The sequence below is a fragment of the Phalaenopsis equestris genome, unplaced genomic scaffold (genome assembly GCF_001263595.1).
Source record: "Phalaenopsis equestris unplaced genomic scaffold, ASM126359v1 Scaffold000761, whole genome shotgun sequence".
NCBI lineage: Eukaryota > Viridiplantae > Streptophyta > Magnoliopsida > Asparagales > Orchidaceae > Phalaenopsis > Phalaenopsis equestris.
In genome coordinates this window covers 1258674-1284119 of record NW_018165201.1, presented here as the reverse complement: position 1 = coordinate 1284119, position 25446 = coordinate 1258674, and the positions used below count along the sequence as shown (strand labels likewise).

General features: G+C 35.7%; 1 protein-coding gene across 9 annotated transcripts in view; it reads right to left on the bottom strand.

Moving 5' to 3' along the window:
* LOC110030887 (zinc finger CCCH domain-containing protein 6-like) overlaps positions 1-25446 on the bottom strand; it is a 72531-nt gene that overhangs the window by 32210 nt on the left and 14875 nt on the right. For 6 of the 9 annotated variants that reach the window (XR_002294686.1, XR_002294687.1, XM_020733851.1 and 3 more), the window contains exon 7: positions 2534-2612. The exons of the other annotated variants lie outside the window; for them this stretch is intronic. Coding sequence is in view for 4 of the 6 variants with exons in the window: in XM_020733851.1 (XP_020589510.1) it covers positions 2534-2612 (79 nt within the window). In the remaining 2 variants the exon portion in view is untranslated. The remainder of the gene's footprint in view (positions 1-2533; positions 2613-25446) is intronic. 9 annotated transcript variants of the gene reach the window in all.

Here is a 25446-nt window from a genome sequence, read left to right as displayed (position 1 = left end):
GTCTCGGACGCGTTGGCGCGGTCCAACCATGTCTTCTCATAAATTTCGTCCGAGATCATTCGGAGAAGTTCGCATTTTCATCCGTCCTCTGAGCTTAATTGAAGTACGATTTCGTGCAATTTTGTGCATCTGGTGTGTGTATGTGACGAAAAGTCGTGACGAAGTTTTCCTAAGGCTTGGAGTCCTATTAGGAACTTTTCCCTTGAGTCTTCACAAAATAACCCATAACCGCCCGTTCATAAGACGATGGTCTTGTGCCAAAAATGCTAGACATCAAAGAAAAATAAAAAGTGGTTGGAATTTCTAAAAGGGTGAGTCTCAATTCTAGTTTTCTAAGATGGTCAATAGGAACTCCTCGAGCTAGATCCTAAGACCCTAGAAAAGGAAATGACCTCAAAAATGAGGTCAACATCCTTTGATCTGACAAATCATCGTTGTAGCTACAGGTGACCCTTCTGGATTGTCTCCACTTGAATTCAACAAATATCTATTGCAGTTGGGGGATTTCCCGCCACAAATCTTCCATAGATGGTTTTCGGACATGCCTTTACAAATTTCTCACAGACAGCATTGTGGCATTTCCTCCAATTTCGGTCCTCCACAATTTTTTCTTCAGCTATGAGATTAGGGTTTGGGATGTAGGTAGGGGTGGTTGTAGGGTGTAAAGATGGTATGAATAGAAAAGGAGGGGAACAATTTTTTTGGTGGGAAAGGAACTGGAGATAGGTTTAGATATGACAGATACTAGAAACCCTAGGATAGGACTAGGGATAAACTAGCTCGGATACCAAATGATACCAGTGTAAACCCAAACCACAAGAGGAAAAACACATTATTACTAAAAGAAAATAGGCAGTAAAAATTAAACACACTTAAAGGAAAATTACAACACACACAACACAAACGCTCGCTAGGGCGGTTCTTGGGTGGTGGTGATGACGAATAGGGGGTTTGGAGAGTTGGCGGCAAGGTCCAGGCTGTGGGTGAGAGGCAACAACGATTATGGGCAGCTGGAACAATAGGACAACAAGGGATGATAGTCCAAATAGCGGAAATTTGTTATTTTGGGGTGGCTGGACAGCAGAAAACAACAGATTTACTGTTTTCCATATGGAGGCAATAAGGAACGACGATTAAGAGGGATGCAGAAAGGTTGGGGAAGGGTGATGGAGGCTGTGCGGGGTGGCAACGAGGCTGGGAAGGAAGGGAGGTGGCTGGAATGGGTAGTTGCAAGGAAAAGCAACAATAGCTGTTGTTCTGGGCAGTTGTAGCAGAGACGGGGTTGTTGGGAGCGATGTGAGGAGGAAACAAAAAGGGATAGGAAAGGTAATAACCACCTTAAGAACAATATACATCTAGAGCACCACTCGAACTCTCAGATACAACCCTAGATGGGAAACAAAGATGCCGACAACAGTCTCAAACAAACTCAAGCAAAACCTAATTCTAAAACTATCAAGAATGCAAATATATAATAAGAGGATAGCTAAGTGGTCCAGGAGGACCAATCAACTCCTCAAATGAAGGAAAACCTGGACCGGTTAGGTCCAGGCAAAATGCGAGAGCCGCTCGGTCCAAGACGTTCCCTCGTCTGGCATGCAATTTTGTGTCTACTCCTTTACGCCTGGTTCGTTGCACCTGTGTAAGGTGGAGAGCAGCATTTGTACCTTTTTTGATTGGATGAGTAACCAAGAAAAATGCATTTGAGAGACTTGGAATCAAGTTTGGTGCGATGTTTTTGATGGATGTTAACAAAGCAGGACAAACAAAACCCTTCAATAGTAAGTTAAAAAAAGAGTGAATGTGTGGTTAAGATTCCAAGAGAACATTACATAGAATTTAAAATTTAAAACTTGAGTAGACATCCTACTGATGAGGTATGTGGCTGTGAGGATGGTTCCCCAAAAAATATTTAGGCACATGATCAAGCAACAAAATGTCATAGGCCACCTCAAGTGAGCGTTTACTTTTCCATTTCGTGACACCATTTTGCTTAGGAGTATCCACACAAGAACTTAAATGAATAATACTATACTAGAAAATATAAAGACTAACGATGAAATTAAAATATTTCTTAGCATTATCAACTTAATGAATTGAATTTCAGTTTGTAATTGAGTGAGAATCATAAAATAAAAGTATTGAAATATGGTGGTTGTTTATAATTTTTCTTTCATAAGTAATGCCTAAGTTATTCTTGTGTGATCATCTATAAATGATACAATCTATCATGCTCTATTTATATTATTTACTTGCGAGGATCCCAAAATATAACATTGAATTATAGAAAGAAAGGATGTGAAGACTTGTCTCACAATTTGGGATATACATGTCTGGTATATTTTATAAGCTAATGAGTTCCACATTAATAAAGATTGTATTTTTTTAGTGATAAATAAATGTGAAAATATATTTTCCATGTATAAAAAATTTGGATGACCGCGACAACAATGACTTAACATGAATTAACTTTCAACTGAAGCAAAATTTGAACTAGACTGAGAAATATAACTTGACATATAATATTGCCTACCAATAAAGTTATTTTCTTTGAGCAAGTATAGACTATCATGCATCTCAGAATTGTCAATCACCTTCCCCAAATCCATAACCTGAAAATCATAACAATTTGAATAAAAGTTAGTCACACATTTTAGGCCATGAGAAAGTTTGTTGATTCAGAGTAGGTTGTAATTTAATTTTGCAACATAAAGCACATATTAGAGGTGAAAATCCTTTGATTCGACTGATTCAATTTCTACCACTGGTGAGAATGAACCATCAACTATTCAAACTAAAGAGCGACTGATACATGGGTTGCAATGGTTAACATGATGTCTCACGTCATATGATTTGATGCTCCGGAGTCAACTATTCAATATTTTAATTTATTGCTTTCGATGCTAAAAGCATGTGATAAGATACCTAGACGGACTAACAACTAATAGGTTGCTCGGCAGAGGATTGGGATGCTTATCCCGAAATAGAACTATTACAGAACCTTTTAAGTAGTGTCTCAATTTGCTCGTTAGTAAAGCAATTGAATTCTAAATTGTTGTTGGAAGATATGATAGACATTGAAGATCTAGGCTCGGATCTGGATGTAATTTCCAAGAAAGAAGATTGTGAGGTCATGCAGTGTTTCACCATGATAAGATTATGAAGCTCAACTCGAGAAAATTGGATATATGAACGAAAGAGAGTCATTTGTTTGACTGTTCGACTGGACGAGCTAACAAAAACTAGAGGGAGGTACGCGGTTCTCAGTTTCTACAAGAGGACCCTGACGAGAGATCTGGGCCCCTTGCAAATAGGAGACTCGTGAGATGGATCATGATTGGAAGAGATCGAGAATTGTTCTCCTCTTTGTCGATTGATAGCTGCAGCGAAAAGAACATAACAATAAGCCAACAAGGTCGACGAGTTTCCGTAACTTTCGAGCAAGATTTACTCCCTAAAGTGAGAAGTGGGAGAAGAATTTCTCCGTGTGAGGCTAAGGAAACACAATAGTCACGGCTGGCTTTTGAGAAGCTCCTTAGAGCCGGATCGCAATGGCTCAGGCAAAGCAAGCCGCGAGCAAATCGACTGGCGGAAGGACTCCAAGGAAGCAGCTAGCCATCAAGGCGGCCCGTAACTCTATATAGGTGACCGACGAAGTCAAGAAAACACATTGCTTTCATCCGGAACTGTGGCACCGAGGGAAATATGGAGGAAGACTTCAAAAGGAATGAGACAGCGGAATTGGTCTTCAAACGGAACAGGAGAGCGAACATCTTTGTATGCAGTGATCCTATTGTTGCCTTCCCAACTATCACGACTGTATCACGAGGTTCGCTGCTGCTCGTGCATACGCGAGAGACGGAGCCGCCATTTGAATAATGATTATATTGTGTGCGCGCAAGATCGAGGCAAGCTCTGATAATATGTAGAATTATGGAAAATAATTTTATTTCTCGCCCTAATCCATATATTATACTTTGCTACATATATATAATACTGAAAGGAAACAAAATAGGAATCCCTATAAAAAAAAGGAAAATATCTAATAAAGGAAATACAATTAGTGAAATGTATTCTGAGAAAAGGAAATAAATTTCTTCCTAATGTGGAGAGCCATTTTCTAATATACTATTACATATATGTAGAACTACACTACCTTAAAATTTCATAAATGACATGGGAACTTTCTAATTCATGTACATGATTTTCAAATATTTTGCAATTGCAATGATGCTGTATTCAAGCTCATTTATAGTCTCTTAATTTCTAAATGCTATGCCATTTCTATGGTCGTCTTTCCAATATTCTATGCTATCATCATATTTATGACTCCAAAACTAATATTTTAAAATCTTTGATTCTGAAAGTCATATATCTATTATGACCATAAATTCCAATTCATTTTACAATTATGTCCATGTTTTTAAATGTCGTGCTACTATCATATCTTTGGTTCTAGCTATCATTCTATTGCTATGCTTATGATCTTAAATTATACGTTTTTGCCATGATTACAAAATATCAATCCAAGTCAAAAACTCTTTCAGCTAAATTCATTGCATGAAAGGATGTATGAAAAGAAAACACTTGAATATACTAATAAACCCATGCATTAATGACTTGGCCATCACTGAGAATTATAAACATATAAGCTATACCCAGCTGTGCCGATAAAGAAATATTGATCAATGAAAATAAGTTTATGCCAAGATATAAGGCTCCTGAGATTAAAGATAGAATTATTTAACTTGCAATTCAAAATATATCACTCGATGCTAAATGTAATAAAAAACCATGTTACATTATGCTATGATCCATGATGAGGATGATGCTAAAATGCTATGATTTTGTATATGAAATCATATATTATGACAACTATTATGACCACTCGACAATCTATGATATAAATTGATATTATGTAAAATGCCATAATTACTCATAAATTCCTAAAATTATAAATGTTAAGCGTGCTTAATGTTTTTCTTTCGATTGTGTTTACTGTTATTTAAAATTTTTATGTGCCCAATAGCTTGAACATTTTTATATAAGTCAGCCCTATATGTCGATGATTGTTTATTTTAGAAAATCACCAACAAAATAGATAGTCCTGAAAAAAATTTTGCGAGCAACCTTATGATGCACTTTCAGGTGCACATATGCATACATATGGTAGATTTGTAATGTAGTTAAAGGTTGATTATATGGTAAATGCAATATTTTTGGATTTATGTTTATACATTTGTATATATGTTAATGTGTAGTTTCTCGGTTTTGGAAATTTTATCGTTTAGTCACTCTTTTATGAAATTGTGTTTATCGACACATGTATCTGCAAGCCTAGCCACCAAAAAGTCTCTTCCAATCTTGATACATGTGCATTCCAGGATGAGCGATGTAATTAGGTTTATGTTCTTCTTCAAAAATGATCTTTAAGGTCCTTGTTATTTGGTACACAAACACAGCCTTCCAATAGAAGTGCTTCTCAACTATCAACATGAAAATCCATTCGACTATCTTCGTTTTTTGCTCTACGTCTTCTTAACTAACATGTATCTTCTTTTTGAGCTTATATTTAGTTGATCTAATCCATTTTGCTGAGAAACTACTATTCTTAACTCGCCATTGATTGGCGCTAAAGAGAATTCTTCCTGCACAACGAATCAAAAACATTCTCCTTCTTAGGATGATAATAAATTTGCAAGTTAAGATTGTCCTTACGCAACTGGAACATTTTTTTGTCACAGGTTGAGCTTATTCTGATAAAAAATACTTCAAACTCCAAGAATAATCTCAGAGCGAAATCCATATAAGGAGAGCTCCAAATTTTAGCACCAATACTTATACCCACAAGCTCTATGTAGCAAAATGGGATGGTTCTCATTTAATTTTAGCTAATCTAATGTAGGCTATAACTCATCTGAATTGCATCAAGACATATTAGACTCATTGTAGAAAAACATCATTGTATACTTGGATTCATCTCCCAGTAAATCCACAAAGATAATGAGAATACCTGGATTAAAGGGCGGGATTAACAATTGAAAACCATATAAGCTATTTATAAAAGTTTGAAAAGGGGGAAATGCAATTTTTGAAATATATTAAAGTCTCAAAAGTCTTCTCCACAAAACACATAAATAAAATTATCCATGCAGAAACATTCTATTATAAAAAGCAAAGCTCTCGGTAGAAATAATTATCACATAGCTTTTGGTAAAATTTTTCCTCGGGAGTCTACTAACCACACATCATTATAATTCCTCTCGGGAGAATTATAAGAGTTGGCTTTAATGGTGGTCATTTCAGGAACATTTAAGGAATACAATATCTAAACCATATACGTATTACAATTGGTGCATCTATTATCAGGAAAATGCTCAAAAAAGAACCGTGATTATTCAAATATGACCAATTTAGTCTAAAGAGTATAATATTTCTTTGTATTAGTCCATCCATTATATAAAATTGATCCCGAATAATCCTGGCTCAATAATGCGAGGGACATTGAGATTTATAATGCTCCTCTTTCATACACTAGAATTATGATGCTATCGGTCAAATTTTTTTTTTTTTTTTTTGAAAATTGAAAATAATTTTGAAATTTAATTTAATATAAGAGGTATATAGTTATGATTTCAAAGTAGGGTATTTTAATTTTCGAAAAATTAGACCAAATGAATCTCATTAGTCTAATGGTTTTCATAATCGTGCCCGATACCGCGAATGTTGCGCTTTCCCGAAAGATAAGTGTATATCACGATGATGAACCCAATCCTGCAAACTAAGAGATTTATGATATCCGTTTGGTCTGCGAACCTTTTATATGTGACTGACAAGTTCCTCTATATAATATAGAGGTTAAGTAGGATTTATTTTATCTGGGTTTCAAGTTACCTATAGAGGCAAACCCCTACAGTTAATTACATCCCAAATGACAAGGGTCACTTGAGAAAACTCTCAAAAATGATCGGAGGTACTAGTCTTCAATAATTCAAAGTTTAGATTTTCACGGTAGGACGTGGAAAAACAAGTGGAAGTGGCTCAAGTAGGAACATTTATCTTCAAGAGTTCAAAGTAAGGAAAAGGTAGGGGACGTCATAGACCATGAGGAGAACCATCAGTGACTTCCCAAACTATCCTACTGTGTGGCTGCATTTTGGAGATAATGTTATTCAATTGTTCAATCTTACCAATTTTATTATTTGAGATTTACATTTGCATAATACCCCATTATACAAATAGCTCGCAAAGAGATGTGGGTTTACGTCCTAACGAACGACAACTTCAGAACCTAAAGTGAATTAAGACTTACACTGCACAATATGGTTGCACATGTGCCTAAAGAGGGTGCAAGGATTTACGTCACGCTGGGCGAGCTACCACAAAGTCTTATGGGTTGCTATTGTTAAACTAAAGAGAGAGGTTGTTGAAGAAGATCCTCTTGCTGCTCGGTCCAAATTCCTCGCCGTGCTACCCACAAATTTAGCTCTGAACCTCATGTTGTAGCGATGACTCCAGGATTTAAGTGTTTGAGATTGACGATTTATGTTTCACAGTTTTAGTGTCAAAGTTTGATTTGTTTTGTTTTTGTTTTTGGTTTCGGTTTCAGTTCTGGTTTTACATGCAGAATAAGCAAATTACAGGTAGATAAAAGGTACTTGAAAAGTAAAATGCAGTAAAGTAAAATATTATAAATAAACTGTAAAAGCGTACCTGAGCATATGTTACTGTTGCGTGATTAACATTGCAAACATAGTATGATTTGCAGCAGATTTAAATAAACTTACAAGAAAAATAAGCAAAGTGAGAAAACCCAACACGAAAGTAAGAAAAAACGAGTCGTAGAAATCACAAGCAAAACTCGTAGTCACATATGGAAGACCGGAACTGGGTGTAAGACATCGGTAAAAATGGGGGCTCAGAGCTGGACTGTGTGTATCCCAACCTTAGATAAGAGCTACCGACTCGACAATCTATGGAAGACAATCGTAACCTCGATCCAAGTAATAAACCGTGGACCTTTATGGACTTTTTATCTTATTTTATTAATATTATTATTTTTATTTATTTTCATGCATGTAGAATTTAATTTGGCAAGCAAAAGGTAATTCTTTTTGTCGCAGAGAGAGCTTTTGTTTAAAAATATATATTTTTTAAACTAGTGTAGTTCAGAGGTTAATTACCCTAATCGAACTAGGACTACTAGCAACCTAAGAGTGTCGAGGGCGGCAATCTCACCGAGAGTTGTTAAATAGTATCATCAGTTTTTATCATCTCCCCTTATGGGGGGTCATCGAGGTAGGAGATACTATTCTAATTGTCCATCGTATTTAACACACATAAGCATTATCATCATCGCCCCAACCACCTACATCTTAGACTCATACAAGTTCGATGATCCATATGTGGCTTTAACAAATGTCCCCAATTACCAGAAGGATTTGAGTGTAATGTTGAAACTCAAATCTCGGTGCACTGGTTTTCACTATAGGTTAAGTCATGGCGGGAATTTCACTGTTTGATTTAATTAAGGAAGCATGAACTACGTATCGATGCATCCTCATGTCTAGTGTCTTAATCAGTTTGTGAATTAGAGTCAAGTGTCTCGTTTCATTAGTCATTCAAAAAATAGGTAGATGAACGCTCACCTAGGGTGTGCTCCTAAAATCTAGGAAGCCTACACTGAAAAATTAGGTAGATGAACTCTCACCTAGGGCGTGCTCTTGAAATCTAGAAAGCCTACACCAAAAATTAGGTAGATGAACTTTCACCTAGGGTGTGCTCCTGAAATCTAGGAAGCCTACACTGAAAATTAGGTAGATAAAATCTCACCCTTAAACTCTAAGAAGTCTACACTTTAACTTGTGCTTAAAGTGATTTAAGTTGTTTTACCCTCAATTAAGTGTTTTCCAACTAATTCTCAAATATTTTTAAGTGTCTTCCAAATAATTAAATCAGAAACTCTCATTTTTTGACTTAACCATTCTATTTTTAAAGCCTCAAATGGCTTGAAACAACAATATGCAACCTTACACAGCAATTTTAAGGCCTCGAGTGACTCCAAACAGCAATATGCAACCTTACACAGCAATTTTAAAGCCTCGAGTGACTCCAAATAGCAATATGCAATACTACACGATAGTTTTAAAGCCTCAAACGACTCCAAACAGCAATGTGCAACACTACACAACAATTTTAAAGTTTTGAATGACTCCAAACAACAATATGCAACACTACACAGCAGTTTTAAAGCCTCAAACGACTCCAAACAGCAATGTTCCACACTACACAACAATTTTAATGTCTCGAATGACTCCAAACAGCAATATACAACCTTACATGACAATTTTAAAGTCTCGAATGACTCCAAACAGCAATATGCAACATTACAAAGCAGTTTTAAAGCATCAAACAACTCCAAACAGCAATGTACAACACTACAAAAGAATTTTAAAGTCTCGAATGACTTCAAACAGCAAGTTCAATACTTCATACAACTTCCTAAAGCGATTGACACCTAAAATAGCAAGTTCAATGCTTCCCATAGCTTCCTGCAGCGATCGACACCTCTAAACATCAAGTTCAATGCTTCCTACAGCACCCAAACATCAATTTTAAGCCATAACCAGCAACCTACAACGCCCAAACAGCAATTCCAAGCTCAACTACAACACTAGGCAGCATTCAACAAGCTCCAAACGGCCAACTACAGCACTAGGCAACACCTAACAAGTCTAGACATCCAACTACAGCACTAGGCAACACCTTTAAACCCCAAACCACAGCTTTTAACACTCCAAATCAGCAAAAGAAGCAGCCTCAATTTGGCCCCAAAACACTTCAAAAAAAACTGCCGCCATTTTTAACAAAGAGATGCACAAATTCCCTTAAAACAATCAACATTGCCGTCTCAAAATAGGTGCCCGAATTATTTCAAAACAATGCATAGACCAACTCAAAAATAGTGTTTAAAGGGTTCAAAATATGCACTTAATCAACCCAAAAAAAACAAATGTAACCGGCAATCATCAAGGAAAACCAAACCGTTTAGCAAGAAAGCCCAAGCAACTTATTTCATGCATTGGTAGAGTGACACATATGTAAACATTTTAGTTTAGACATGTAAATAAAAAAAGAATTGAGTGATATTTATGTAAAGGCATGAGCTTGGATGGTGCGTATAAATCCATAAGAGTTGCAACATGCATTTTGGTATCCATTCCCTTTGTACGGTGTGAGTATGTAAGTGTTGGTAGCATGCATATAAACTCATAAGAACTGTATGGTATGTATGTAGTAAAAAAAATTGAGATTCACATGTAAAACATGTAGATATATATAAGAAGTTGGCATGCAAATCTTTCAAAAAATTCATACCAAACAAAAGGGATTGTCATAACAAGAGAATTAGAAGTTTCAATCAAATTCAATCCCATGATTTCTGTTTTAAAAGACATCAACATAGATAACTTATCATAGCTCTCTCCCCAGATCGCTAGTTCTGCAGGCTCATAACTTAGTATAACAGAATAAGCAGTGCATCGACCATTTTCTTTTAAATGATAAAATTCTTCTAGAAAGAATCGAAAAAAAAAAAAGAAATGTCAGTGAAGTTTTACATACCAGATAGAGGAAATCCTCCACCTTAGGGAAATGAGCTGCAACTGTGTGAGGAGAGGAGGATACGAGCAGGTAAGTTGCGACACTTCTTCTACATGGGGAAGAGGGAGCTCGCAAGAGAGGGAAGCGAAGCATGTGTTTCTTCTGTGTGAAGAAGAGGTCAATGGGATCAAGCGGAGCAGGCAGAGGTGAGCGGCTTCGGGTCACGAGGAGCAAGGAGAAAGAATCAAGCGGAGCAGTCAGAGTCGAGTGGCTAGGGCTGCGGTCGAGCGAGGAAGAGGGAGTCGGGTTCGGTTGCAAGGAAGGGGGGTTTAGGCTGTGAGGAGAGGAGTTCGGTGCGAGGGTTCGGCCGTGGTGAGCTGGTGAAGTTTCAATGCAGGGAGGCGAAGCAGACGAATGCGGGAGAGGTGAGACAAGTGGTTTTCGGTTTGTCTGGGAGGAGGAGAGGTCGAGCGGACGAGAGGTCCTGAAGAACGATCAAATCGAGAGAGAGGAGCGATCGGGGAATGGTGTCGAATGCCTGGAAGAAGGGGGAGATGAATTGTATAGCCGAAGTTTTGATGGAGCCGTTACATGAAGCAATTGACGGGGATTAATTTGTTTCCATGCGCAGAGACTTAATTGGAAAAAATTAATCCTTAATTATATCCAATTATTATGAGATTAAATGATATATTTGAAATTTGAAATTTGTGAACTGAAGAAATTAGCCCGTGCTTTAGCCCACATCCAGCCCAAGTCAAACTCGAGTTGAACCTAGGTTGAGCCCGGGCCCATGCCCCGCTAATTAAAAATACGTGCATCAATTTTTGTGCTAATTGCTCGCGCACGGAACCATAGTGATATGAGTGTCCTTCCTAGCTAAAGTCGACGTCCTTGACGCATTCGCGTGGTCCGTTTCGTCATCTGGGGTCGTCCAGACGAGTTTGTTGACAATCGGGCAAAAAATGTGTCAAATTTGATTTCTTTGAATTTTGGGTCGAGACAGGTCATTTTGAAAATTGACTTCAGTTTAAATGTCAGTGCAATGTTTGAATTGTGGTGTTCGCGTTGCCGAGTCATGAAAGGTTCACCTATGACCGTCTGATCCTATAGAAACTCATATTCGGGCCCTCTACATGTTATTCCTTAGCCTTTGCAACTAAAATTCAAGTGCTTGAGACTACTTATGCGAGGTCTGCACAAAAATGAGTTAAAAAGTGGTTCAAAGTTCTATGGGAGATGGACTCCATTGCTAGTCCGCTAGGATGGTCAATAAAAACTTCTAAGGCTGGATTTTGGGTTCTGGGAGTTGGGAATTTTTAAGACCTCACTAAAAATGAGGTCAACAGATGCATAAATGCATATTTATGCTGAAGCTTTCGACATAAGTTATCCCTTTAAATTTTAAGTCTCTTGAGCTCAAATATATAAAGGTTTTACTTCTAACAACTTGCTAATTAAAAAAAGAGAACCCTTTGAAAAAAGTTGATTCAATAGAACAAATGGATATTAGTTTTTTCCTCCATCGCCTCACACTTTTAAATTCTCAAATCAAAATCCTAAAATGGTCAAGAGATGAGACGAGAATGCAACAGAGTGGGCAGAGAGAGCAAAGTTCCTAGAAGATAATCAAGTTGAAATCAGGGTGATGATCATCTTCAGCTCCAAGAACATGTCATGTGCAAACAAGAGCAAGGATGATATCCTTTTTCAATGATTATGGGCCAAAAATTTGATTGAATGAATACCGAGAGAGAAGTGCGATGAAGTTTTAAAATCTTCTCCTTCTCACAACGTCATCTCCATTGGATTGACTAAGTAAAATCTTAGTCTAAAACTTGTTTATTGTACATCTAATTGAATATATATTGCTCGTAAAATCAATTGAGATTTTGGAGAACATTTGAGAAGAAACTAAACCTAAATTAATTTTAGTAATTAGATGGCGATGTATTATTTTAATACAATAGGCTAATGATTTTAACCCTATATTATCTTTTTGATGTATGCATTGAAACTAAATCTATCTTCTTTGTGTATGTTTCTAAGAAAAAGGGATGCAAACATTATTTGTTCCATTACAAAAAAAAATTCTATAACTCCATGGATATGAATTTCTTACCCTACTACCCCAAATCTGATATTTAGGGGGAAAGTTTGAGTGAATATGAAACTTGGGATCCTACTCTGGATACCCACACTCATCTAGAGTCATCAAACATATTTTACTTCCCTCTAACCATTCTGTCTCCCAAGTTCTACCACTTGAGAACATTCAACATGAGATTGAAAATAATGAAATTCCTAAGAAACTTTGTGTATAATAGGGAAAAAAAAATCCATTGAGCGGTCAAGATAACATGCAACCACAAAGCTATTCACAATCAAACTTGAATTTACACATCTCTGAAGTTCCAAAGGAGGAGAAAACCGGTGGAGAAGATAAAAAATGCTGCATAAATTATCTTATCCAACCGTATATCTGTTGTATATGAGAGGTTATCATCATCTAATAAGATTTTTGTATGTATTCTTGATGGTGTGTGGATACCTAATTTTCCAGATTCATTGCCATATGAAGGATTATCTTCAATCTCTCCTTCCAACAATTAAATTTGCTGTCTAGAAAAATATTCATTTGATTTGCGACCTTGTTGAATATAATGAAAGCACTTTAAGTTGGTGGATTTCACATATGGATTTGCTCTAGTTGGAATTTTTGCTTTATTTGTAAGCTTTGCATGCCTATGAAGTATTCTTCGACGCCAGCGTCGGTTGAGATTGAAGGGTGCTTGATTTCACAACAGAAGCAAGAAACCTGTTGTCATCAAAAGGAATTTCCTGAGGTATCCTGCTAGAAGTACTGCCTTTAGCATTACAACTAATTTGTGATTTTGCTTTATATGATAAATTCACAACTTAAGAAAGGGACCAAACATAATTTAATTCAAGTTTATCTTGAATTGGATCCTTGAGCCCTCCAATATATCTCAAAACTAATTGAATAGTTGATTCATTAAGACTATTTCGAGCACCGAAACTATAAAATTCCTTTGTATAATCGTAGATGAAATGGTTTCTTTGTGAGCAATGTTGATATTGTAAAAATAACATTTGTTCAAAATCAGTTGGTAAATAACACCCCTGTAGGAGCTGTGTCATTCAGAACCAACTGCGAACAACTCCTTTTCTCATTTACAGATCTACAGTAGCTACGACCACAAAGTAGTTGGTCCTCCTTTCAATCTGCATACGACGTTTTTAACTCGCCTTTCCGATGGAATTTCCATATATTCAAAGAAACTTTCGATTGATTGTTCCCAATCAAAATAATCTTCTATATCAAAATGTCCATCTGAAAAGAAAATATCCATTTTAACTCAAAATTTACTAGGAATTTGCTCACCGACGGCGTACCTTCTTGGAGATGGAATATCTCTGTGATGCCAATCATCTTCATCAGATTCACACAAATAAAAAATGCGATTAACTATGTCATCACCTTCCGATTCAGGTAAAATCCCATTTTTCAGTGTTTTGTCTCATGTCCCTAAATCCATTGCATTTCGCTTAGTCGATAGGTATGATTGCTTGACCATAGGTTGAATTGTAGGGCTGCTTGAGTTTCCTCCCTTTAGAGATTGTAATCTCGTCACACCTCCGTGTTTGAATTGGAAAAACTCATTGATTAGCTCATCTAACCTTTGCATAAAGATTATTTTGAGTAATCCAAATGGATACCAGATTCCGACCCTCACCATAAATTGTTCTCTTGCTTCTGCTATGTCAATCGACATTGGTCTCTGATACCACTATAGCATGGGAACTGGGAAGATAGTAACAAACAAAGAAATTCCCAAATTCCACTCATAATATCAAAAATTGCAATCCAAAGTACATTCATTAATATATATAATCTCTTGTATAAAACTACTATGCAATAACTACTAAGAAAATAATGGATATATAAAAAAATAGGAAATCCTAAAAAAAGACACAATTTAAGTAGCAGAGGCAGGTAGATTGTTATAAGCGATAGATGTTTTGCAGGAAACAATAGATGCCACACACTCACCCCAAAGGTCTTATTCTTATTCTCATTCTTCATAGAAATTGGAAACTGTACTATGGAAGAACGTTGTAAAAATAAGTGCCAAAATAGTCCCCGACTATTTATATGGGGCTGTTATAGAAGGGCTAAAATAGTCCCCAGACACTTTAAATAGGGGCTGAAATAGTCCCCATGGAGGACTATTAGAGCTCAATTTCAAAATAGTTAGAGACTATTTTGGCACTTCGATAAAGTTTGGGACTAAAACGACCCAATGTAAATAGTTGGGAACTATGTTGGCACTTTACTCTTGTAAAAACATTCGAATAGCGATGTTGTTCAGATGGAAGTTGATTGAGGTGCCGGTGAAGAATGCATTAAGACTTGAGCACTGGATTTTCCGGTAGACGTTTTCACAAGGGATACTAGAAAAACGAAAGCAAAAAAAAAACCATAAAATAAGAACAAAAGGAAACCATAAAGTACAAACATGGAATATCAAGAATGCAAGGAGAATAAAATTTTGATAAAGAAAGGAAAGTTATACTTGAATGATATATATATAATAGAATCCTGAGGGGAATCGATGATCCTGCCTAGAAGACAAAGCACTGCGCATGAACTGCTTGCCACATCATCACCAGTACTCAAATCTTAAACACTTTGGAAAATCATGGACACAAATCTTGTCTATGACATATCTTAGAGAATGTTTGAAAACAGTAAAGAGAATTCACCAGTATAACTTCTCGGGCTAACTAACAAGTTCTTGTTGGGAAGTCACTCACAAGGGAATAGGCACTTGAATCTCTCATATATCAAGTAGGATTGTTTCAATAGATTTCATCAATGAGTAATAGAAAGAAATCTAGTTCAAATTCAAGGCCATACACCAATCAAAAACTCATAATTGCAGGAACGAAAGACTTTTATCAATTAAGAAATGATTTCATTATAATAGAAAGAAGATACACAGGACATATTACATATTCCTAGGAAGAAGTATAAGTCGCCTCTTGTTGCTTGATCTTTAGTCTCTTGTATCTCATTCAGCTTTTTGTGCGGAGTGTGGCTCAATCTTCTCACCTAATCAACAGTTCTTTCTGCAACTTAGATTCTTCAAGAACTTTGGGCAGCTTGAGTACATTTTTTTGACAACCATCACCCTGATATCTTTTTTCAACTTCAGACAGAGAGCCAAGATGCTGAAATCTAAAAGTGCCTCTGCGGAAAAGATACATAAGATGTGCCAAGATGTTAACTCCCCCTTTAGGGATTCATTTCAAACTTTCTTCCATTAATTAAATTGCCTTGGATATTTATTCCAAAGATGCCTTCAATGGAACCCAATTTATGCTTGTGATCATCCATGCATCTCTTTAAGTCATACAACTTGGAGATGCACTCAATACATTTTATTCTTAAAAGTTGATAACTCCCTATCAACAACCTTCATATTTGATAAGATCAACCAACTTCTTATCAAGTGAAAGGAGTTCATCATTGTGAAATCTACATTCTTATCAAAATCATTTTATCTACATCATTGGAGATGAGCTAGGAAGAGAAGAAAGATGCTTGGTCATCTCCGGTTTCTCACCCTCTTTTACGGGTGAATTAGGAATTCAAAAGAAAAAATGCTCAAGAATGGAAGCCAACTCCTTAAGGATTTCATCAGCATCAGGAACAATGCAAGTGATATGAATTATTTAAAACCAAAATCTGAATCCCTCCTTAGTGCCTTTCTTAGGTTCCAAATCAACCGGTTTAATGTTCTTCATAAATTTGGGAGACAACTTGTGACAATGAAGTATAATAAATGTTACAACTTGGCTCGAGACTTGAAATTAATCAAGAAGATTATAGACGGTCCGACGGTGGAAAATTAAATTTTCTATATTCATTTTATATAACTAATTAGCAAATAAAAGAGTCACTAAAAAAAAAAGATTAAATTAAAACAATTATACATTTACATTAGATCAGGTTGACAATGTCCTCTATAAACATTTCATCTTCTACTGTTCATCTTTTATTAAAATGATTAAACTTGTAATATTTAAAACAACAGTAACCTAAAAATGCCAGTGGTACACCTACTACTAAACCATAATAACGTAACAAAAATAAAATAATATGCATGCAAGTTAAAATTTTACTAAATCAATTTTAAAAAATATTTGATAATTTATAAATATGATCGATCACGATATTTCATAATAATCAATGTGTTTTACTATACCAATAATATGTCTATATTATTTTATATTTATACAACCGTCACAAGAGCATCGTCTAAAATTCATAACATATAAGGTACTTCAATATCAATATCCTTTTCCATTTACATACATATGTTTCTTAGTGTTCCTATGCTGGAACCATAAAAATGTGAACATTATATCCATGCATGCATATACAAGCATACTATAAATAATTGTTTAACATTCTAAATATCATTCAATATCTTTCTTTTATAATATGTACATGTAGTAAATAAGTATAACTATGCAAATCATTCACATTCATTTTTAGATGATCAATTTGGATAATAAGACAAAATAATAATATTCTACTTGCAGTAATAATGTAACTTGACAAATGTCATTCTAATGTGAATGACTTAAAAAAAATAAAATATTATTGTTATAATTTAGAGGTAAAAGTACTCACATCGATTCTGGATAATTTCCTTGCACTTAAATGTTGTCACCTTTTTCAAATTATCACCTATAAAATGCAAAAATTCTTGTAAATAAATTTTTATCACATTACTTAATTATACTTTAATTAATTATTATTTTTTAATCATTATCTTATTATATTATTTTAATTAAGATTTCAACCCTTCAATTTTAAGTTTAGTCATTTCAATTAATACTAATATAATATAACATTAATTTAAGCAAAATACTTTTAGAAATAAAACACTAACCTTTCTCCACTTTCGCTTCTTTTGCACAATCACTAAACTTGATCCCCTTTAACCTTTAATTCAATTGTTTGTCAAAGTAAATGACAATCTTTAATTCATAGAACTTGAATAGCATTAAGCTAATTAAATAAAATAACTTATCAAATAAAAAAATATAAACCCTTACCCTTATAATCTCGATTCCACCTTCTCCCATACGAAGCCGCCTTCCTATTTTTTAAAGCTCAACACGGCTTGATACAACTCTAGGTCACCAGCATGCAATGCCTCACCTTGCTCGATTCTTCCTCTTTTCTTCGTACATGATGCTTGTGCCCCTCGTCTCGTGAGCATCTGCAACGAAAGACTAGGATTCAATAGTTTCCCTCCCATAAGAAATGTGGCTTAATATTGCTTTCCTCAGCTCGACAACAATGTCACATGTCGAATCCTTCTTCCTTCGGTCTCCTTCTTCCTTTGCACATGAGGTTCAACTTCCTTGCATGCTCGCATGCAGAGCCTCGGCTCTTCTGTTGTGGCAAGAGCTCTACTTCCCTTGTTTGCACTCGACCCCGCCTTTTCCTTTTCTTCCTTTGGTCAGAACACGGCGTCGCCTTCTCCTTCAGCCACGCAAGCTTCAAAGCCTCTCGTGCCCAAAATCGATGATCTCTTTCATTCTCTATCTTCTTTTTCTTCTTCTTTCTTATTCCTTCTTATTCTTCCTTCTTCCTTCCTTCTTGTTTCTTCTGTCTTCTTCCTTCTCTCAATTACTATGTTCTCTCGTTCTCCCAGTTCCGTTAGTTCGAAAAGGGCAAACGACTATTAAGTGGTAACTGAAGAGGCACCTATTCAATTATTATTATTATTATTCTCAGATTCTCAGTTATTACAATAAATTAATTGAAGGATTAGGAATGTATTTGATAGTTTTAGCTTTCTCTTATCATTGTCTCTTTTGCCATATTTGGTCAAAAAAAGTGAAGGTGGAGCGCTTAGAAGAATTCATATTGCAGTAAGTAATGCAAACAAAAACTAAGGGAGATGGTGATTGTACAAGAATTAAAAGTAGTGGGTATGCATTTCAAAACCCTACAAATATTTACAAAGCTATTAAACGAGGGGGAATGTAATCCTTGAAATTTATGTTCAAGCCTTAAAAGTTATCTCTGCCATCCGCATGGATAAAATCATTAATCTTAAAACATTTTAGTTTACAATGCAAAGGCTCTGAAAATCTCTAAGATAACTATCCGTCGTTAAAGCACCTGTCAAAAGAATCTTAAGCATTGGCCTTAATGTTATGATTACAAGTATAATAAAGATAGATAACATATGAACTAAATGCACGTTACAACTTGCCCATTTATTATGTACAACAAAGGATTACAGGTCCAGCACATTTTTGTACTTATCATTTGGTAAATGCTCAGTTCATATTCTCATGGAAGGCTTTACTAGAAATATAATGGTCAAAGGTTAATAGAAGAGGGAAGACCATCAAACATCAAATTAGATATTTTAACAGAAAAATAGACACAATACTCCCTTTATCTCAAGCATAAAATATTCACTAAGGTACACTCAGTGAATATTTGCTTTCAGCTCACTTCATATTAGATATAGATCATTAGGCTCAAAACTTATGTATTTATTCTTTTGTTGTTATACTCCTCTTAACATTTATTAGAGTAGCCCAAGTGAAGTTCTTCCTTAACTTCAAACACTTAATGTGTGCATTCTTCTCGTCTCAAGATGGAAGCAAGCAAAAGATTATTTGTTGAGAAAAAGAAAGGTTGTACTTCTAACTATGGCAAAAGTAAATCTTATTACACATCTCATTTAAAGAGGAAGGTGCAGAGCACAAAGAGTACATAAGGAGAAGTTAGCGTATGGTAGTGAAAATGCAATTAGTTTGATTTTAATATAAAATATTTTTTCACGAATGTTAAGAGTTAGTAACAATAACCGAAAGATACTGGACTCAGCTTGCTCATATCATATGCCCTACTAAGAAGTTTTTTTTATGCTTATGAGTTGTATTTGATGGTCAGTTTAATACAGGAAACAATTCAATATGTAAGAAAATTAATTTTGAAATTATGAAATTGAGGACACATAATGGTCTGACTAAGACATTAATTGGAGTCAAGCATGTATCAAATCTTAATAAGAATCTAATATCTATAAGTGCTATTAGTGATATACAGTACATGTTATCTTGAGAATTAGAAGTCATTTTGGTTTGTAAGGGTGCGCTGGTTGCTTTGCAGGGATAAAAAATGTTGGATTCAATGTGCTGCAACATGAAACTTTGATTATGATACAGCGGTTTCATCAATTATGTTGGAGCATCATAATTTGGAGAATCATAAAAAAAGTTAAATTTTGGTTAAAAAAGAGGCCCAAAATGAAAAGGACATACAAGTTAAAGGTTCTTAAAGATGATCAAGTGGACCAATCTTGTGTTGCATAATCATTGTAACCTTAGATCAGATAATTGCAACATTCTAAGAAAGGATGCAACCACTTCGAACACAAAAAATTCTGTAGCAAGTGTGCTTTTAGTTTCATTGAATCTGCAGTGGTGTGAAGTAAATGTGCGTTTGAAGTCCCTTTTGGGTAGAAAGTTCAAGTGCCATTTGGATGTATTAAAGTTATGTTGCTTGAACTATTCAGACTTCAAGTACTTAGAATACTCTATTTGACTAAAAGGAGTTACAGTATTTTTTTTTTTTCACCTTATCAAGTCAAGGAGGTATTTGTTATAACTTTGAATCAATTTTTTGATGGGAAAAATAAAATATTTGAATAAGCTCAAATATTTGTTACAAATTATGGATAATCACTTTATGGTCATTATTTTTAATTTACTTGATCAAAGTGAAGAGGAAATGCATCAATTTTAAAGAGATATGGAAGTCCTACATAAAGGTATCATGTTCTGTAGAAGCACAAATTTGGAAGTCCTATATAAGTTAGGTTCGGCATAAAAATAAAATGAAAACTCTTTTAAGTGGTGCTTAAGACTTGGATGTGTGTATGATTGTGCACCTTGAGAGAAGAGGATGGGAGTTTCCTTTTTGAAAGAAATTGAGAAGTTGCCTTGGAGTTACTTTCAGAGAGAAAAGAGGAAAAAGGAGAAAGAAAGAGGAGAAATAAAAGAAACTTTGTTTCTAAAAATTCAAAGTACCATCCCGATGAATCAAAAGTGCCATTGTGCCATAAATTTAGGAGTCAAGTCCATATAAGAGATAAATGTATCTTTAAGAGGAAATTCTAAAATTGACAATTTTGTGGTATTTATTTACTCCATTTTTCATCATCCCCATTGATTTGTTTTCCCTCTTGGCTTAAAAGGCTAAAAGCTTCATTTTGTATTGTGAGTGTTTGATTTTAAAGAAAAGTTGGTGAGTGTCTTTTGTTGTACACCATTGTTATGGCTTTTATGTTTCTGGTGGATGTTGATGTTGTTCTAGCTGAATCATGTAAATCCTGATGCTTTCTTTAATTGAACTTTTTTGCGTTTTACTTTCTTCATCAAAGCTCTCAGTTGGCGCTTTCACATAATAGCGGATAATTTTCAAGAGGTATAGAGTTGCCTTAGCTGGGTAGTCCTAAAGGAGGGAGTGATTTACAAGTTTTGCAAATTGGGAAGAGATAGACAATTACGAGAGAGGAGATGGAGTTGAGAGAAAGAGATTAAAGATGGCTTCAAATTTCAATTCACAATAAGATAATGAAATATGTGGCTATTGCAACCCTTTACATAGAAAGAGTTATGTTTAAACAAACTCAAATTTAAATCTTAAAAGATAAAAAAATACTTATTATCTCAATAAAAGAGAAAAAAATATTGTCATGAAAATGATTTCTAAGTTGACAGCTTTCCTGACAAAAAAATAAAAAAGAAAAAAAATGCTAGAAATAATCCAAAACTTCCTATAAAAATCCAAAAAAAGGCATTTACATACCTACCATACAATTCTTATGTATTTACATATCTAGCATCTAAACTTTCATATTTACATCCATAACACTAAAATCATTAAAATCACATCAAAATTACCACCGTTACTTTTTCATGTAAACTTTTTGATGTGTACGTTTATGACACCTAGGTGTTATAAGTGCATGTATCAAACTTTGGGTGTTAGATATGTAGATACATAAAAAGTGTTTGGCATGCATGTAAATTTCTAAAGCAATAAATTTAGTTCATTTCATTAATGACTTGGGCTTATATAGAGCTTTACAACGTTTTTACAAATAAATCCCTAGATTTCCTCTATTTACAAGTAGGACCATAAGTACTTACAAATCTCAATACTCCCCTTCAAGATGGGCAAAAGAAATCCACTAAGCTCATCTTGGCACATAACTTAGACAAATCTAATGAGCTAAGTTCTTTGGTGAGGCAGTCGGCCACTTGCTCTCCTGTTGCTATATGGCTTAGCTTCTATAGTTTGTTATTTAGCTTTTCCTTGATAAGGGATCTATTAACCTCCACATGTTTAGTTCTATTATGATACACCAGGCTGTTAGCAATATTGATTGTTGACACGTTGTCGCACCACAATTAACAAGGCTTTCAGCCACATAATCTTGGTAACTCCTAAGGCTATGACCTTGTACTCAGCTTCGACTGTTGACCTTACTACAACCGACTGTTTCTTGCTCTTCCAAAAGATCAAGATGACCCCTACGAACATGTCCTGATGTGGACCTCCTGTCATTAGCAAAGCTCGCCCAGTCAGAGTCACAATAGCCCTCAATGTCTGCATGTCCATTCTTCTTCAAGATCAACCCATTCCCTGGTGCACTTTTCAGGTATCTCAGAATCTGATACACCGTGTCCATATGATCCTTCCTTGGATCATGCATGTCGCAGCTCACCACATTTACTGCAAATGAGATGACGGGACAAGTGTGACTCAGATAAATCGTACGACTCACTAATCTCTGGTACCTCTCGCGATCAACTAGCTCTCCTGCTCTGCATTTAGCATGGTCTTTTGATCAATTAGAGAAACTGCAGGCTTGCATTCCAGCATGCTTGTTTCCGTGAGAAGATCCAATACATACTTCCTCTGAGACAAGACCATCCTCTCCGGCCCATAAACCACCTTAATCCCAAGTATCTGAGCTATCCAAGATCCTTCACTTCAAATTTTTTGCCCAATCTTACATTTAGCTGAGCAATCTCCGCCTTATCATCATCAGTAACAATCATGTCATCAACGCATATCAGCTTGAGCTTCATGTTGTCGAAAGAACACAGTTTAGTCGGTAGTGATTTGTTGATATCCCAAGCCCAACATAATCTTTCTAACCTTATCAAACTAGGCTCCAAAAGACAGTTTAGCTCCAAAAGACAGTTTCAAGCCATAAAGTGAATTCTTAGTCTGCCACCTTACCCACTGTCTGACCATTATTGAATCATCATAGTATCTCCATATACATCCCCTCTAATAACTCATCATGAAGAAACACATTCTTCACATTGATGTTGTGTAACCTTTACCCATCATTCACTGCTAGAGAAATCAGTGTCATCACTATGCTCATCTTCGCTGTTGGTGCAAATGTTTCATCATAGACAATATCATACGTCTCGCTGCAGCCTTTCGTCAGTAATTGTGCTTTGTAACACTCCACCTTCCCTTCTGAATTTTATTTCACTGTGAAGATCTACTTGCACCCAACTATTTTTTTTCGCAGGTAGTGACATTATCTCCTATTATCAGTTTTTATCAGGGGCCCCAAGCTCTTTATGCATGGCTGTTTTCCACTTCAGATTCTCCTTAACTACATGACAACACTTGGGTATAGAGATAGTATCCAAAGATGCAATGAATACTCCATACACAAGTGATATGTTAGAATATGAAACAAATCGAGTAATGTCAAGTTCCCACACAGAACAACGAGGAGGATATCTTGTAGTGATTGAAAGTAGATGGAAGAGGAATCATATCACCTTGTGGATTATGAGTCTGAGGTAGATGGAGAAGATGTCTAAAGAGTCTGGGTAGATCGAGACAAGAAACTAGCTGACACGAGTGACACTGCAGACATAGTTTTCTCATTCTACTTCATCCTTATATACATCCTCAGCTTCCCTTGAACCTGAATCCCCCTATCTCTGGGTTCAATCTCCTCATCAATCGATTCATCCCACATCACAAGATGGGGCATCGCTCCCACATGCACCAATCTCTAACCATTACTACTCACCCCCACTTGCCTCATACCTCCAGTATCTCGCGAGTCACTAAAGTGTGATGTCACTTCCAGGGGACTGTGCGGTTTGAGTTCTCTTAAGGACACATTCATACTCACAAAAAATCTCTTATCTATCGGGATCTAACAAATATACCCCTTCTCAGTAACAGAATAACCCATTAAGACACATTTCACCGCCCCGGGATCCAACTTCTTTACTAATGATCAGTTTTCCTTCACAAAACATACACAACTAAATACTTTTAATGGGAGTATACCGCTATTATCTCCTTTAACATCTGACAATGAGATTTTCAATCCAACACTCTCGAGAGCATTCTGTTAATTAATTAAGCAGCTATCAAAATTGTTTGCCCCCACAAGTGCTTCGGGACATTCATCGCGATCACCATGCTTCGGGCTTCCTCTAGAAGATATCTATTCTTTCTCTTTGTTACTTCGATATGTAGTTTGATGTTGTATCTCTTGGGCTGATAAGTATTTCCCAGATTCCTTATTTGTATACCCTATTCCACTATCAGACCTCAATAACTTCACTGCTACACCATATTAATTTTAATTGCCTTTTAAAAATCCTTAAGACAAGCTTACACATCACACTTATTTTTCATAAGATACAACCAAGTGATACGAGAAAAATAATTAATAAGTCATAAAATATTGATAAACATTCATAAAACTCGTAGAACATGTTCCCCGAATAACAAAATGTATCAAATAAAAAATGCAATAACTCCTCTGCCCAAAACTGATATAAGAGCTCTTAATAAGCTTACAAAACTCACAAGCGTCACACAAAAATTATTGTTTATTTGCCTTTTCATAAAGAGATGAATACAAATGACTAAATAAACTAAAACAAGAGTATCTCATGTGTTTGTGATATAGCAGCAACACCTCCGCCGCACTCCCCCCAGATCCCCCTACTGCAACACTCTCTATCATAGATGTCAAGGTTGAGTCTATCCTCTCTTAATCCAAATACCAAATTCTACTATGTCACGTTCTAGTCTTAAGTGTCTGACATGTCTCTTCTTCTTGGAAGATTATCTTAGAAATATCAAATGAAGCAACACATTTTAGTTGGAGATAGTGACATTAATAGATAAAAGAATCACCGAAAAAAGAGCATGCAAAATATTTGACAAAGCCATAGAATAGATACACCTCACTATACCCTTACCAACTACTGACTGTGTTGTGCCATTAGCAGTTTGGATGCTCTCCGGAACTGCTAGAAGAGTATAAGAGAACTCTTTAGTAATAACTGCTAGTCGAGATGCATGGAATTTACTATCCATTCTGGTGATCTGATGATGAAAATAGTGGCAAGAGCTTGTGCATCACGAGTACCTTTGTTAAAGTGGGCATAAATAACACTATTACCCCTTGATGATGACAAGGTGGATGCATTCTCAGCCCTATCACCTATTTTTTCTGTTTCATCTTTAACATATCCAGAAATACATAATACTCATCGGTAAATGAAACACGTCTTTCCCTCATTCTCTGCTACCATCAGAATTGTACAGTAGCCCCTTTTCCACCTCTTCAACCTTTATGGCCATGACCACGACCACAGCCTCCTAACTATCCACGTCCACCTGTCTATTTCTCCTTAGGTGGCTAAGGACAA